The sequence below is a fragment of the Dermacentor variabilis genome, chromosome 2, assembly GCF_050947875.1.
Source record: "Dermacentor variabilis isolate Ectoservices chromosome 2, ASM5094787v1, whole genome shotgun sequence".
In the NCBI taxonomy this organism is placed as follows: Eukaryota; Metazoa; Arthropoda; class Arachnida; order Ixodida; family Ixodidae; genus Dermacentor; species Dermacentor variabilis.
Genome location: NC_134569.1, coordinates 135981762 through 135998391, shown reverse-complemented (window position 1 = coordinate 135998391; position 16630 = coordinate 135981762). Strand labels below are relative to the sequence as shown.

Sequence of the window (16630 nt, the reverse complement as noted above, 5' to 3'; positions counted from 1 at the left end):
GTTCCGGCGTCACGGTCTTTGTTACTTTATTGACGTCAGCCATTACTTTTTCGGCCCATTGTTAAATGTCTGTGATGGGCGCGTGCGTCATTCCGGCTCGATTCTTACGGAACTGGTCCCAGTCCGTCCATTTGAAGGTTTTGTTGGGTTTGACCTTTAAATTCTCCAATAATTTCGTTTCGAGAATTCTGTGGTCACTACCAAGGTCTTCGAACGTGTTATTCCAACTCGCTCCTCTTGCGTTCTTCACTAATGTTAGATCGGGCGTGGTGTCTCTTGTCAGTGAAATTTTTTTTTTTAACGCTTGATGTTCCGGCCCGAACGCGAGTGTCGCGTTCACAAAGCCTTACTTACGAAGCTTGTGAAAAAATGGGGTGCGTGGCTTCACGCTTTTAATAATTTATTCAAGCAGCTTGGCGACGTCAGTTCTCCTTTCTTCGAGACAACAGGAGTTCTGCCGATTTCTGAAAAAAAAAATGCGGTGGCACGTTATGTCGAACTTAGGCTTTCCAACCGTGCTCGCTCCGCCCGTTAGCAAATTTATATCGGCATCGCTTTGTGATCCGCTGCCCACATCGTATTAGAAATCCTGAAGCGGCGTCAAAATACCACTGTTCCATTTCTTGACATCCCCGTGGCCTCGCAAAAGCTGACGTCGTCGAATGTTGGCGTAGAGCCGATTCGTTTCTGAAATACAATGCGTACGAAAGCATCCGATCATCCATCATAACGTTCCAGATTGCCGCTCCAAATTGATAACTATAATCACGTTTTTCGTTCCACTATCAAATTGGCGCTTCTCGACCAACCCCTCACTATGTTTAATGTTTTAGCGGTTCTGCAGTAATTCACTGGTGTGACGTTATGAGGCTGCATGCTGCGGATGGCCGTTTTGTAGACCACAAGAGTGGATATAAAACGTGAGGTAAAGCTTGAGCCTGAAAAGCGGAACTCGCAATTAAAAAAAGAAAAAAAGAGCCTCCACGATACCTTATAGAAATGTCAACAGGACATGTATGCTTATATATTAAGTGCTGGCCGCCGTGCGCCACATCAGCCGATTACTGGAGCGAGAATAATTCACGCAGAATGCCTCGAACATTACGCGTTTCGTTTATTGAGTACACATACTTCTACCCGTTACTAAATGCACACAAAGCGCACTGGTCCTGCCAACTTTCTCCTCCGTACAATCATAACATCGCAAATAAACAAAATCAATCCACTGTATAGCATAATCGCGCACTTATCCTTACACTCCTAGTTGAAATATATAATACAGTCTAGAGCCCATATAACGAAGCACTAGGGACCTCCAAAATCCTTCGCTATACAGGTCACTTCGCTGCAAAGATCGTGCACCCTACACTCGCAAAGGAACGCACCAAGCATGTTCAGCAATGTTTATAAACTTAGTGAATGAAGCCACTAATCTATTTATTTATTTATTTATTTATACCACCATATCTACTGCGGAGTACGGCCCTCCCTTGCGGTCTCCCTTTTTCGTTAACGATTATTATTATTATTATTATTATTATTATTATTATTATTATTATTATTATTATTATTATTATTATTATTATTACTACACTTGTTCTTTTTACTCATTCTGTTTTCTTTGTTTGCTTAAATTCCCCTGGAGTGCTTTCCTTTTGGTTTTTAATGTTCGCGTGCTCCAGCATTCAGACCTTGGGGTTGTTCCTGGGCACGGTAAGTTAATGAATGAATGACTGAATGATTATTATTATTATTACTATTATTATTATGTTGACTGGCGCTCCATAAGCACATCGCAGTTCAGCGGCGGCGACGCTATTGATTCTGTTGGAACACAACAAATCATCCATGATTTAGTGATTCACAGTGGCTTTTTATTAGAAGCTTTCGACTGCACAGCCGACGAGAAGAGGACCAAGCGGTGCCCCCCTGATGAGTATATAGCTGGTGCGTGTCGTAACCGTTGCAGGTGCTGGTGTACGGAGGCCAAAAGGACCTGATTACTCCCTTCAGTTCCGTGGAGCGTTTCATGAAGACGCTGAACTGGAAAGGCCAAATGGAGTACGCCACCACGCCGAGGCTGCCCTGGCGACTGGGCACGGACCAAGTGCTGGGCTATTACCGCCACGTGCATAACTACACCGAGGTTAGCATTGTGCGTCTTTCACTTGGGGTATGTCGACCCACACTCCCACAGCATGTGCGCTAGAGTGGAGGTCTGGCCGCAGGAGGGGCAGGCGTCGTCGCGATACACGTCCGGGTAAGCCTCGTGGAGAACGGACAGACACGGATACGTACTGGTCTGCAGAAGCCTAAGCGAAACGGCTTGCGCCCTATTCAACTTGGGGTGAGGGGGTGGAAAGACCCTTCTAGACATGTAGAAGAATTTAATAAGCTCGTTGTGAGTAGCGGGAGCGTCCCTGTGGCCGTAGGGAGGAGGGGAGTCGGTGCTTCTTGTAGAGGAAGCGCGGTCGGTGAGGTCACGCGCAGCCTCGTGAGCAGACTCATTGAGGTTCGGGGGAGCACCCTCGACCGACCCTACGTGAGCTGGAAACCAGTGGATTGAAAGTTCATCAAGGAGGAGTGGGACTCGCTTTTGCGTAGCCCCGCTCTAGAAAAGCAAATCCTGGCCGTCCAGCGTGCCCGCGACCGGGCCGGTGGGCTAGACCTGCCGGTCCCGACGTGGGACTAGCCGGGTGCGCGACGAGTTCGCGTCCTCGCCGGACCTACAATAAAGTTTATTCACTCACTCACTCACTCACTCACTCACTAGAGGCTATATATATATATATATATATATATATATATATATATATATATATTTCTCATTAGCGGGCGTTTAGTACGCTGCCGAAAAAAAAAAACGTTAGCACAGAATTTTACGGACATGCATGTTGATAGAGCTTCACTGGCAATATACACTATCTCCCTTTGCCTCTACTAGGCGCCGCGATCGACCATATTCCTTCCCTGCATGCGATTTTCCCATACCGGATCCAGGGCGGCCTCATTTTGACGTCACGAGCCCCGCCAGTTATGTCTCTTTTTCTTCGTTCATTAGCTACGCGGCGCACTTCCAGGGGCGGTTTGGCGTATTCCGCATCGAATGATTTACCGGAGTCACGTGCCAAAATCGGCGAGGTTGCAGGTAACGCGTCTGACGTAGGCGTGCTTATGCGTGTGACCTTGATTCTGCGACCGGAAGCGTGATCCCCTCGAGAGGAAGTGCGCGCGGGCTCTCGTTTGAAATTTCAGCTGTTTTTCGAGCCGTGTACATAGCGGTTCCGACGCTCGGCACACGTGATCGTGTGCCTCATGGATCGCGCTTGCCCGTTTGCAGTGCCCAAAATTGGTGAGGGGCCCTTTGCAGAGCGTGCATACGCCTAATCTCGGGCACCCGTTTACTATATCATTTTGCACTGCGTTTCAAAATAACGTGGCACTGAAGAGGAAGCGCATGGAGGCGTGCTCGGAGACTGCGCAGACGACATCGTGCCGCAAAGGCACACGCGGCCTAAGTGCATGCATTTACGTGATTGCGTTCTTTATCGGCTGACCTATAGAACTCCCACTCAAGTAACACTTTGCTCCCATTTCCGTATTTCGTTTGGTGCCTTTGGCATCGTTCGATTTGTCCGGCCCACAAGCAGGTACTGAGGCGTCGCTCCTTTTCTACGCATGCACATACGTGACTCCCTGACGTGTAGTTCGCCGGCGCGGGGTGCTTCACGCATACTGTTCTTGTTCCTCCTTTGGGAGCACGAAGAGAAGTGAAGCGCCAGTCTTCTAATCGAGGGGAGACACATTTGAAGTGACTTAGATACATTTACTGTTTTGTTATGACGTCGTACGTATACTGCATATCATATTGACCGCAAATAAAGACGGGGACAGCGGAAGAGAACACAAAAACAACACGGGCGGTAACTTACCGCCCGTGCTGTTTTTGTGTTCTCTTCCCCTGTCCCCGTCTTTATTTGCGGTCCACAGGATATGCAGTAAACACCAACTAGGCCAAACTGAAGTTCTTCTGCCGTACGTATAGTAACCCAACAGTCAGTTGCGGACCGTCCACAATGAGAAACTCAACGCATCGTCAAGTGCTATGGGCAAGTACTCTGTTCTCCTTTAGTTTATGCTTTTGTTATTTCTCTCCTTGCCCACCGTCCACACATGCGACGCGTACCATGTTCATTATCGCTACGGGAACATGATAAGTTAGTGCTACACCCACACCGCCACTGGAATACAGCTGTAATGTCCCCGTTGTGGCTATCGCTGTAACGCGGCTACGACCACTATCGCAGACAGGTTTCCAAAGGTTGCTACTTGGGTCTGTTGTTGTGCCATTAGTACGCGTAACGTTTCGCGTGGAAGATACGCACTCAGCGCTGTTCGTGTATCTTCGTTACTTGCTTCTGTCCGTGTCTTTTACGCGTAACGTTACACGTACTAAGGTTTCCAAACCTGGTCTCGCGTTTCTCGCTCTTTTGTCTTTGCTGCTGTCTTAACTGTTGCAAATACTGTAAAACAATGACTTTAAGCGTACTTGGCACGCCTTCTCTCTCAGGTGCTGGTGAGGGGAGCTGGCCACGTGACAGCTTTCGACAAGCCCAAGGAAGTGTTGACGCTCGTCACCAGGTTCATATACGGCGCACCGATCGACGATGCACGCTGATCGCGTCGCCGAATAAACTGGGTTCGCCGGCTGCCAAAGCGCCACCTTCGGTTTTGCGACGAATAAGACGAAGTCTATAGCCGCACTGGTCTCGGCTGGCTCCGTGCCCAGCAATTTCTAGAAAACAACTTCACGGTTTCTGTAAACATGCGCGACGTGACGTCGCGAGGTCGCGGTCGACTGCGGGTCACCGATGTCGGTAGCGCGTGCTTCAGGTATATCGACCCTTGCATGTTGTGACAACAGTCAGGGTCGATCATTTTCTGGGCTGTCACATTCAGTGCGCGATGACTGGCTTCAAACAGATGCCTCAAAAATAATTGATACACCTCTCACCTGCTGTACTTGATGCTGCGCAATCGGGCATGACGCATGTAACGGTGCAACCGTCCAGGGAGCATTTCTTGCTAGCTGGTCCTGTCGACATCTTATGTCTCCCAATAGGCCGATAGGCCATTCACATTTTAATAATGCTTTATGGTTATCATTATCAGGACCCTTTTCACGGTGTAGTTTGCGAAGCCCGTTGCATGCCTCAAGCGAAAGCCCACCAACGCGAAACCATTACCGCGTGTGCCCTGCAACTGTGCGATCAGCTGTCGGAAATGATATTGGGTGATCGCCAACGCATTGTGCTCCACTCATGCTGCAAAATGTGGAACGGTATGGTGGGAAGACGCGTGTGCAGCAGCTTGCTGCAGAAATAGTGACTGCAGCGTATATATTAAGGAATGGAATGAATCTACGTGGCCGAGTTCATAAACCACTGTTACAAAACTGCCCGCGTTGCCGGACCGTCGAGACGCACGGCTTTCCTCGATATGAAATTCACCCAGGCGCAAGCTTCATGGCCACTTTGGTCTCGTAGACAACGAAAATTGCGTCAAAATGAAACTTGGGACGAAAAAGGCGCACCAAGTTAGCGCACCGAAGACGCACCAAGTACGGAGCAGTAATAATGCATAATTATAGTACAAAAAGACCGAAATGAAAACCATGCAGGAGCTATAGATCGGCTTTTAAACTACGCACGCCTAGAACCGGTAGCGGCGCTTAACTCGACTAAAAATGTAGGACGATCCCGGAGATGGTGCAGTCTATGTTGAGCGATCCCGAAGGTATAGCGCACGCAGCCCTAAACAGCAAACCGCACGGTACAATAATGCACCAAAGAAAACTCTGTTTCTTCGATGTGAACCGCTATTGACTCGCCCTTCTTACACGTGTAAACGACTCCATAATTTCGTTTTTCTAGCGGGTTGACTGGGTCCCATGTCTAAACGAACGTGACGTTACGGTTACGAAGCGTTCTGAAATCAAGAGAGACTCTATTCCTGCTCACGTGTCGTCTGCTTCCGCACGACCAGTGCTCAGGACAGACGTTGTTGTAGTTGTTTTCAAATGACTTTCTTGAGCCAAAGAACTACCAGTACAATGGTCCTCATGTCTTGCCCTTTGGCAGGGTTGTCAGGGCTAAGTACTGGAGCAACGCTTTCCGGATGAAGTCCACGAGGCTGTCCAGTATTTCCTTTCGTTCCAGCAGCCGTCCCGTGGGGCGAATACACTCACGGAAAGAATGCGGTCGTTGCTCGATAGGGAGGTCTTCGATTACCTGGTGCCGAGTATCACCAAGGCCATAGCACTGCCATATAATGTGCTCCAGGTTTGCCTGTTCTACCGGCACCGGACATCAGGGGCATGTCTCGTCCTCGAGTTTTGTCTGCGACAACATCGGCAAAGCACGACGAATGTCGCAGACAAAACTCGGGAACACACGTTCTTGCGTCTATTTTTAGAAGCAGCATGTTTGCACAAATATCGCGCGAGCGTAGAAGTGCATGCAGGCCAGTTGGTGTGGAAATGTCAAGAATAGCGGGATAAAAGCGACAAGAAAAATCAAGCATATAACTTCAAGGATATAATCCCCATGATATGTGGCCGAATACGCCATAAGCCTGTCAGGCTATAGGAGAGCGCACTGCTGAACTGACCACATACTACGGAGCACACTCACCCACGCATTGAAATGGATTGCTGACGCGTACCCGATTTCACAAGACACAGAGTGTTACACCGCACTAGTAAAAGACGGCAGCGGGAAATATTTCAGCCATCCGGAATACAAAAGACAGACTGACACGTGTTTAAGTACGCCTTCGGTGGGCTGGGCTAAAAAAGTTGTACAGTAAGTCCAAGTTTCTTGGCAAGTCTTTCTAGGCAAGGCGGCTATGGGCAACCAGCGGTGAAAGTTCGCACGCTAACAGCAGCGCCATAACACGTATCCTATATGCCGCGGAGGAAAGCCTTTGGCAGAAGGAGCCGCGGTTTGGTGCCAGCGAATTCCGCGATTATTTTGAGGCGTTGTCCAGCCCGACTGGTCACCGACGTGATGAAACGTAACAGCGCATGCACTGCTCGCAACGTGGACGACCGTGCATAGAACTTGGCAGTATACGGATCGGGCTATAAAGCAAACGTTGGTATACGTGCGCGCCTCTGTTATCGTTCAAAATATCGTACCATTTTTGTGACCTTCCTACTGGACAGCGTCAGCGTATAGTAGTACACTCAGACTGCCGCATAGCACCTCCTGGCCAGTGTTTGTTCGATCCAGGAATTTAATGCGTGGCGCAACTGTGCCGTTCAGTCGGCTGCCTGCAACACGTTATGCAAATACTGTGCAATTTTTCCTCGTCCTGTCTTCGTTGCAGCTCGTATGTTTTACTATACCGTTCACTTGCAGTTCGAACTGTGTAAACGAACGTGACCATCTGATAGTTCAGCCAGATTTACCATATTAAGCGATAATACAGAAAAAAAATCAGATGTACGCGTGCGTGACTGTGTGGCAAAGCGAGTGCTTCTCGGTGTATCTTTAGATGCAAGCCAGTGCTGGGCGTTCTGTCAATTCCTTTGTCCTACCTGTTGGCGCTATCCTGGACAGCTGTGTAGTATACGAACACGCACATGTGAGATTCGCGCGGTGACCTGTAATGACTTGCGCTCTTTCATTTTAACTTTTAAACATTTAGCGCTTTAGCGCTGTACTGCTGCTTTCTTTTAGTTAAGATTTCGTTATAAGTTTGCTTTCGTTTTCTGTTCGCGTCGTATAATAGTACACTTAAAGCATTGTTGTTTGCCTCGTGCGGCGTTGAGGTAGCCAGGAGTGCTGAGGAGTCGCATAAGGTCATCCCACTATACACACGGCCGTTTCAAGCTCCGCGGAGCGACATACGTACGCTTGGCGTTGAATTTGAGAAATGAGGAAAACGCGTAACCGCGTCGAACGTAGCAAATGTCTTTATTCCCACCGGGCGCGCAACATACTCAGAAGAAAAAGAAGACCTGAGCACGTTTAGTGCTGCGGATGACGTAACACGACGGTGACAAAGTAATCCTCGAGAGCAACACCATGAATCATTCTTATAACTACAATGTTTGCGCGAACATAGCATGTTCTGCCTGTTTGCAAACAGACAGTGTCAGGAACGCTAGAACGTACTTTCAACCTTTCCACAGATTCCTTAAGAAAAAAAAAAACAGCACAGCAATTGTCCATCAACATGCAGCAGTGCCACTTTCTCGAGAGAGCACAATAATGCCAATCATCACAATCAGGTGCTTCGATTTGTTCGCGAGAGAGAGAGAGAGAGAGAGAGAAAAAAGGAAAGTTTTCGCAGCAGTTATTTTATCATACGCGCTCCTAGGGAACGAGTTGAGGAAAACATGCGCAAGTTAAGGCACGCTCCCTACGTGACGAAAAAAAGAAAGCCCGATGTGTCGGCCGAGCATACTCAATCACATATTCCTTGCATTGCGAATTGAAGTGGCAGGGAATGTCGCACGTATGAGCGATATTATCAACGAACAACCAATCTCGCTCACATATTGCATTGTAAAGAATTGCACAAAACAACAATCCAGCCAGACAATACTCGCTAGATATATATCTGTACCACTGTCGGCGCCATACTACACGAATACCACACGACCACGGGAACACCGCTGATAACCTTTCGAACACACAGCGCGCGAAAAAAAAAAAAAAACCCTCTAGAGGCAGGCGGAACTTATTGAACCGCGAAAACCGCAGTCACGTCACTGTTTTCCTTTGTCGTACAAAAAAAAAAAAAAGAAGATTCGCACCGAAAACACGGCACTCGTATACCGAGCATGCAGGCGGTAAACGCTTGGAACACGCCCTCGATTCTCACTGGCACTTGCTGAACGACGCCGAAACCGGAACGAAGTGGCCGTTCGTCCCAACGGTGGCGGACGACGTTTCGCAGTCGACGGAGGACGCGGACGACGACCGTCGAACCAGATGCAGCAAGACGACCAAGACGTCGGTGAGCAGGACGCTTCCGCTGATCAAGACCACGGCGCCGCCGACGAGTCCCGTCGGGATGCCGCTCGACTCGGCCATGGAGGTGAACCCCTCGCGGCTCTCGTAGAAGGCGCGCATCAGAAGCATGACGCCGCCCATGATGAACATGAGCGTGAAGAATGTGAGGCGCAGAACCCTCGCCGGAGTCAGCGCGTCGGCGAGCGGCTCGCTTACCGGCGCCGCTCCCTTGTGCGACTGCAGCAAGCTGGAGTCGCAGAGCGAAGGCAGCTTGGCCATGACGGCCCCCGTGTTTCGGCACTCGGGTCCGGTCTCGCGGATGAACTTTGGCTGGACGCGACTGCACGGTCGTCTTCCAGAGATCGAGGATAGCACACCACGCGTCGGGTGGCTCGAGGCAGTCGCAGTGTTTGCGCCAAGGAATACGAACTGGGTGATGGGTCCCGCCTCGCGGAAGCAATGAAGAACTTCGGTGTCTACTTTAGCTTGGAGTGCGTATACCGGCTTCCTCCTTGGTCTCGCTGTGGCTTCCAACGTGGTAACAGTTGTCCGGCGCGGCGTTGTGGCAGTTCGCGGTCCTTCGGAGCTCTGCGGTGGTCAGTTTTTCAGGTGACGTGGCACTGGGTCAAATCACGTGCGCCTTAGCACGTGATTGTGATGCGATAAGGGCAGTACGACTGTTGCTGCTCTCCAAGCTGGAAAACAGCACCTTTATTTACCTGGATCTCGGTCTGAAGTCCTCCGGTTTCTTGGTCGAACGTTCGGTTGCATTTAGTGCATTGTTCGTTAAGGTGGTTGTCGCCCTTCGAGTGCTTTCGCAATTCAAAATGTTTAGTCAGCAAAACTTCACCTCTGGGCGGATCTAGCCTGACATGGGGATGTAGACCGGGAACGGCGGCGTCGCGTTAAACTCGGCTGATCCGCGCGCATACCAGGTGAAGAGCTTCGCTGCACAACGTTTCTCGTCCATTCGTATCACAACCCCACAAGGCAATTGACGCACAAGCGATGAAACGGTGTCGGCGAAGCGCACTATATAGGTTACAAAGCTCTTCCGAGTGCCGACCACAAGATCGCACGAGGCGATTCGAAAAGCGTCTAAGACACACCCACCGTGGTTTCGTCGACACGTATACAGTCAGCTGGTATACGCTACGGGGTCGACGAACGGTAGCAGCCACGGTAGCAGCTCACCAGCGGCCGGATGGTAGCGCGTTCGTGGTCCATCGACTCAGTCACGTGCGCTGCAGCTGGATGCGCACAGCGCCGAGAGACAATTCACTGCGCGCCTTTCCAGGGCTAGGCGCATGGTGGTGAGCGTACGCAAGCGCGGCCGCCTTCTTGCGTCAGGTGAACGGTTTTCTTCGCGCGGAACTACTCCAAAGCGTCGAAGAAAACACTACGCGAGGGGGAAAAAAAAAAGAAAAAAAATGCGTATTCAGTCTGCGCACGCTGCACTGCGCGCGGGCAGACCCAGCCGCCAACGATTAAGGCAAGACTGTCTTTTCTTCCGTACGCACGACTATGCAGGCTTTCGCGCGCGCCTCTCAACACACGAACGTTCGCTTTTCGTTATTCTGCCCACTTCGACTTGCCTAATGCACCTGTTCTTTTGTTTGTTTTTTCCCTTTTACTTTCATTTTGTTCTGCTCGGACAGTCGTGACCGTTATGCCGGACTGTCTCTTTCCGGTCGCTTGAGCGACTCGGAGCGGGAAAGTAGAGTGCGCCTGAGCAGATGAAATGGACGGAACGGATCATCTGGGTCACGACTAATGTTGGCCCGTGACGAAAGAATGAGAATTAAAGAAAGGAACGGGTGTACGGCGTTCTCGAGTCGACGTGGAGCGCCTTTCTCTTGTTACACATTTCACGCGTGTCAGACGTCACGTGGTCATTCCTACATATTGTCCTGGGCGTGGTATATAACGGGCCGTCTGGCGCACCAGGAATATCGAACTTGGAGACCAATCACCCTTACTAACGCATCATTTCAGTCTTAATTGCTCACAAGAACGATTTCCGTAGAGAGGCCGTCAAAGTTTTACACACGAGATTGTACACATTTGTATACGAGAAGCTTGTACCGTTGTTACCTATAGGGACAAGATGAGGACGACTATATGCATTTTAGCTGCAACTCAAGATTCTGGCCTTCTTCCGGCTCTCAAATCTCTAGCGACGCCATCAAGAAAGAACAAACCCGCTTGGACGTTCCCCAGCTTCTGCATTCGCAAGGTGCACGAGCGAGCTTCGCTTCCCACACAGCTTATCCAAGCAGCGTTGTGAACACGAGTAAATGTGTGCTTGACATGCTTTGCATCACAGAGCTACATCTCAACACGAGGGACGCCGTAGCGGGGTTCCAGAGCGACACCCCCCCCCCCCCCTACAAGGCTCTCATTCATCACCCCATACGTCACCGACACAGGGATGCGAAGAAAATGAGACACAGGACGCCCACTGGGGGAGGGGAGGGGGAGGGGGGCATCGTTCATGAAGATGTTACGCAATGAAGCTCTCCCCCAAGTGAAACTCGGGAACGCTCGAGTTTCTGATCTCGGTCGCAAACGTGCCGAAGTCAAGCGAAGCATGCGCACCTGGGCACACTCAGGTCTCAGACACTGTTACTTCGCGATTAACTATCGAGGATGTGAAGGCGAATATTTATCGCGTTCCTCCCGTTTTCCTGTTTCGACCGCTCGCTATGTCGTAGCGTTGCTGCCAAGTGTGAAAAACTTTCGAAATTTCAGCACCCAGGGACGTAATATGGCACCCTAGCCTCGTAGGAATACGCGCCCTCTCTGCGCCTCCTAAACAACACAAGGCCTGTGCAGTGCCGTGACGTCACGCTGTTTGGAGCGACAGCCACGCACACAATCAAACGGGGACGCGCGCAAGCGTGCGACTACGATTATCGTGTTCGCGCTTTCGTCACGCCGTGCTAGGCAGTAGAAGGTTCGGCGAAGTATCCTGACGTCACGGAATTAGGCGCACTGGTCCTGCGTAATGTCGGAAGCATTGACCCTCCCCCCTGCGGCCGAGGATCAAATCCGGCCACGACCCTGTTAGAGGTCTCTGCAGCGAAAAGGGTCACGACACTTTGTGCAATCTGAAATAAACAGCCGAAACAAAAAGTTAAGTCGTTGCACTTAAAAGCCCCCAAGTGGGCTTTTTTTTTTTAGTACTTGCAGCACCTGTGTACTGAATTTCGCGCCTGGTTATCTTTTGGTTTTAATCTGCGGTATACGCTGTGTTAGGAATCAAACAGTGGGTAAATGCTTTAACAGAAGGCGATGACTAACAAAAACCGCAAGTCGCTGAGTAGTCAGAGATCAACCAACCAACGCGATATTCACAGTGCACGATCATTCTCTCTGGCTTCTTGTTGGTTAACAGCAGGGCTTAAAGTGAGCTGGGGAGGAGGGCGCAACTTTCCGGTAGGGTAGGGAGGGGGGGGGGGACAATTTGCGTGGCCTTTTGCTCGGTTAACCCCGCCACCTATCATTAGAATTTATCTCACCAGCACTACTACTGGTTCGCTACTGTTTGACATTACGGTTTTCGTGTGATAGACTCTTCGAATACGAAAATAATTGTGTGCACGGTGGGCGCAAGGTCTATGAGGTGTGCATAAAGTACAATGACACTGGGCGTTCAAGGCAATATATTGCCCTATAGGGTAGCGCTCTGGAATGACGCAGCGCCAACATTCCGAGTAGTTTATAGCTCACACGACGCAAGTGCAACAATAGCGAATCTTTCTGTTCACTATTGTATGTCTCGTGGCGCAATTCCCACGAGTTGAGCCAGCGTCCCGAAACTGCACAATGTGGGTGGCGATACGGGCTTGTTGGTCGGTCATCATTGAAAGGTATCTGGATAGCACGACAATACAATGACACAAGAAGAAACGAAGACAAGCGCTTGTCTTCGTTTCTTCTTGTGTTCTTGTTTTGTTTCGCTATCCAGATACATTTAAATGCACAATGTGAGCCGATGCAGTGGATAAAATGCGGGTTAACGTTGACAGCCTGGAGTTCATTAATGCGCACTTAAATACAATAAACGAGCGTTTTTGCTTTCTCACTTCCATCGAAATGCAGCAGCCGCGATCTGGAATCGAACCCTCGACCTTGCGCTCAGCAGAAACAAGTAACAACTGTTCTGAGCAGGCATGTGCACGCAAGGTCCTTCAGAAATGTACTTAAGATACTAAGCATTGCGCGAAAAACGTAGTTGAGTAGAGTAAAAAATACTTAATTCATAAAAGTACTTGAGTATGGTACTACAAATACTCGTAAAAAGTATTTCGTTACTTTGAAGATACTTCCAAGAAACGTTTTCTTGTGAAAAGGAAGTGCAACAAAACGCTATATTGACGTGAAGGATTAATTGTTTTCCAAAGTTTTTCGTAGTCAGTCTCTCAAACCAAAGCTCGTAGTCAGAGGTTCAAACCTTAGTCACGCGGCGGGTTGCGGACGCATATTTCGGCGACGTCTATAAACAACCATTCCCTGTTGCTGAGAGCTGCAGGAAAACCATGTCGGTAAACGATCTCACGATGATGATGATTTAATGGCACCCCCTTTGAAACGGGGAGGTGACAAATAGTCACCTAGCCTGCTTGTGTTAAATGCTTTTTATTCTAGCATTATTTTTATACATCACCTTAATATTTTTTTCTTTCCTTCCTCAAAACGTCCCCATATACCTTGCACCTCTACCTATGCCTGTTACGGATGCGGTCGTGTCAATATATTCTCTTTTTTTCCCATTAATACTGTAAAAGCCTCTTGCTTATCTCGAATGCTGACCGGTTGATTCTTCTGTCCACTTTAAATCCAAGCGCTTCTGGCAGGGGTACATTCTAACGGCTTCACTGGGTGTATCCCGTCGAATTCCATTATGATGTGCTAAGTGTTCTCCGTATTTTTTCTGCACTCTACACATGCCTCATTGCGAGTATTTGCTCGTTTGTTTTTGCGCTGAGGCAACCAGCTAGAGCCTCAAATAGCAAGGCACTGCCCTTTGCGTTATCGTACAGATTTTCCATTTCTTTCTTCCCATTCTTGTAAATATCCATGGTCCTTTCTGTTTTCATTATTTGCATCCAAGTGCTGTCTGTTTCTCTCACTTTTTTTCTGATGACTCATGGTTGTCTATTTACACTTTCAATTATCCTGTACTTGCTTACCAATTTTACCCGCCGTGGTTGCTTAGTGGCTCTGGTGTTGGGCTGCTAAGCACGAGGTCGCGGGATCAAACCCCGGCCACGGCGACCGCATTTCAATGGGGGCGAAATGCGAAAACACCCGTGTACTTACACTCAGGTGCATGTTAAAGAACCCCAGGTGGTCCAAGTTTCCGGAATTCCTCACTAAGGCGTGCCTCATAATCCGATCGTGGTTTTGGCACGTAAAACCCCGTAATTTCATTTGGTTGCCAATTTTCTTGGCCTCTTCCTCCATTCTGTGTCCGCGCTTTTTAGGTACAGATACTTCTGCACTTTAGCCGCCAATTCATTTTGATCCATGTTCATGAGTTTTTCTTCAAAACAAATTTTGCTCTACGCTTATCTGACTTCAAAAGAGGCGCCCAACCCATGTGCCCCTGTACTGCCTCATTTGTGATCTTACCATGGGCTCCCAAAGTCAACCTGCCCACCGATCTTTGGCTAAGTGCCAACCCCGATAGGATATCCGATTTTAAGCACGGCATGGCATTTGCGAACGTTGACGCTGGCACCATTACTCCTTTTCAGATTTCCCGCACCATCTCATATTTATTGTGGCCTCAAAGTGCTGTTTCATTAGTGCTGCATACCGCTTCCCCTTTATTTTCAAATTATATTGGTGGGTGCTTGAGTAAGTCTTTTCTTTGTTTGCGTATACGCCGAGGTATGTAGATTGCTTGACTATGGGTATGACTTGCTGTCGAATTTACACCGCGTAATTGCTCGTCTCTTCATTAAATATCATTATTCCCGATTTCTTTGCGCTAAACTTAAGGCCTAGCTTTGTCGCTGCGTTGCCACACATATTCGCACGTCTCTGTAAATCTGTTGCACCGTCCGCTAAAGCACTATGTCGTCCACATACAACAGTCCGGGGATCGTCTGCTGCACCATTTGCCCATTACGCATGTAGGATAAATCAAATAAATCGAACCATTTGACCACAACGAGGCAGGGGCCTCCGAAGCCGCAGTTTCTTACACCTGCGCTACCAGCGGACTACAAAGATGTACACACGTGTCTGGAAGCGACAACGAGGAAAGAAAACCTAAGCGACAGTAAAAAAAGGGGGGCGGGGGGGGGCGTACAGAACTACGAGGTAGCTTAATCCTTTCATAAAACAAATCCGCTTGCACGCGCCGCGGTGGAGCTGACCGTTTGGTGTGTAATGAAGAATAAGAGCACACGGACAAGACCAGCCAGATCGTCTATTCCATGCCTGCAGTGCAACCACCGAGTCAGCCGGATCGTGTGATTGGCACGATCGAGAGCCACTCGGCCATCCAGCTGTTCCTGCTCAAACCCCTGCTCAAACAAATCCAAGCATTCGCGCGGGAGAGAGTTGTACGTCAGCTTTCTCAACTACTCTTCGCTGAGCTGCCCCAACAGCAGCCGCTGCCGCAGCCGCCTCCTACACAGCTCGCCCCAACGCTACGGCGGGTTATTCAAGAGCAAGTTGCTGAGGCTCTGCCAATGCACGTCAGCAATATCCTGCCGCCATTCCCCTCACTTACGCATCCGTCGCCACGCAGCCTCCTCGACAGACACTCGTTGCGTCACATCTACGGCCACATGCCGCCCGTTCGTCATCCCGTTAATGCTCCCGCCTTTGTAGTTCCTTGGCGCACGCAAGACAACAGGCCCATATGTTATGCCTGCGGACATATTGCACCACTCTGCTGCCGCCGCATGCTGCACTCTAATGGCTTTGTGCAGACACTTCCCTACGACGACGTGCGACCTTTACACGACGCTTTCGAGCAGGCCACCAGCCGAGCGCCCGTTAATTGCACGTCGCTTAACTTCCACGCGTCGGCGCTCGTTGTCTCCCATGTGTCGGCGCCTTTCACCCACGCAAGAGGAAAACTAAGCGCTGCATTTCGGGAGGCAAGAACTGCGTCGCCATCAATCTGTACAAGACCTCCATTGTCGCTTTCGAACGTTGTCGACCTTACTGTTGACGGCGCCCCTACCGTTGCGCTGATACTGGAGCTGCCGTGTCTATATACTAAACGAACGCCTCTCTCGCGCTCTACGAAAAGTTACGACGCCACTTTCTTTGGTTTTCTCTCCGCACAGCAAGAGTTGTTATTCGGGGCGTTCTGTCGAGCTTGTGGTTCTGCCGCCCTGCTCTCGCAACTTTATACTTGGTTGGGACTTTCTCTCGCGAAATAACGCCATTTACTGTGCGCGTGCTGAAGTCACATTATCGCCTCTGTGTGACAAGTCTCTCGCCGGCGGCACTTCTATTTCTGCTAAGCTGGTCCTTCGGGAAAACATAATAATACCGCCGTACTCGCCGGAAGTTATTCTTTTTTTTTTTTTTTTCTGTGCCGCTGTCTTTGAAGGCTGTGTCCTCTTCACTCTTTCGGA

General features: G+C 49.6%; 1 protein-coding gene across 1 annotated transcript in view; it reads left to right on the top strand.

Moving 5' to 3' along the window:
- The window catches only part of LOC142570990 (venom serine carboxypeptidase-like), a 32944-nt gene extending 28176 nt beyond the window's left edge, over positions 1–4768 (top strand). Inside the window, exons 5-6 of the mRNA XM_075679285.1 lie at positions 1970–2146; positions 4571–4768. Of these exons, the coding sequence (XP_075535400.1) occupies positions 1970–2146; positions 4571–4678 (285 nt within the window). The 3' untranslated portion in view covers positions 4679–4768. The remainder of the gene's footprint in view (positions 1–1969; positions 2147–4570) is intronic.
- The last annotated feature ends 11862 nt before the right edge of the window (positions 4769–16630 follow it).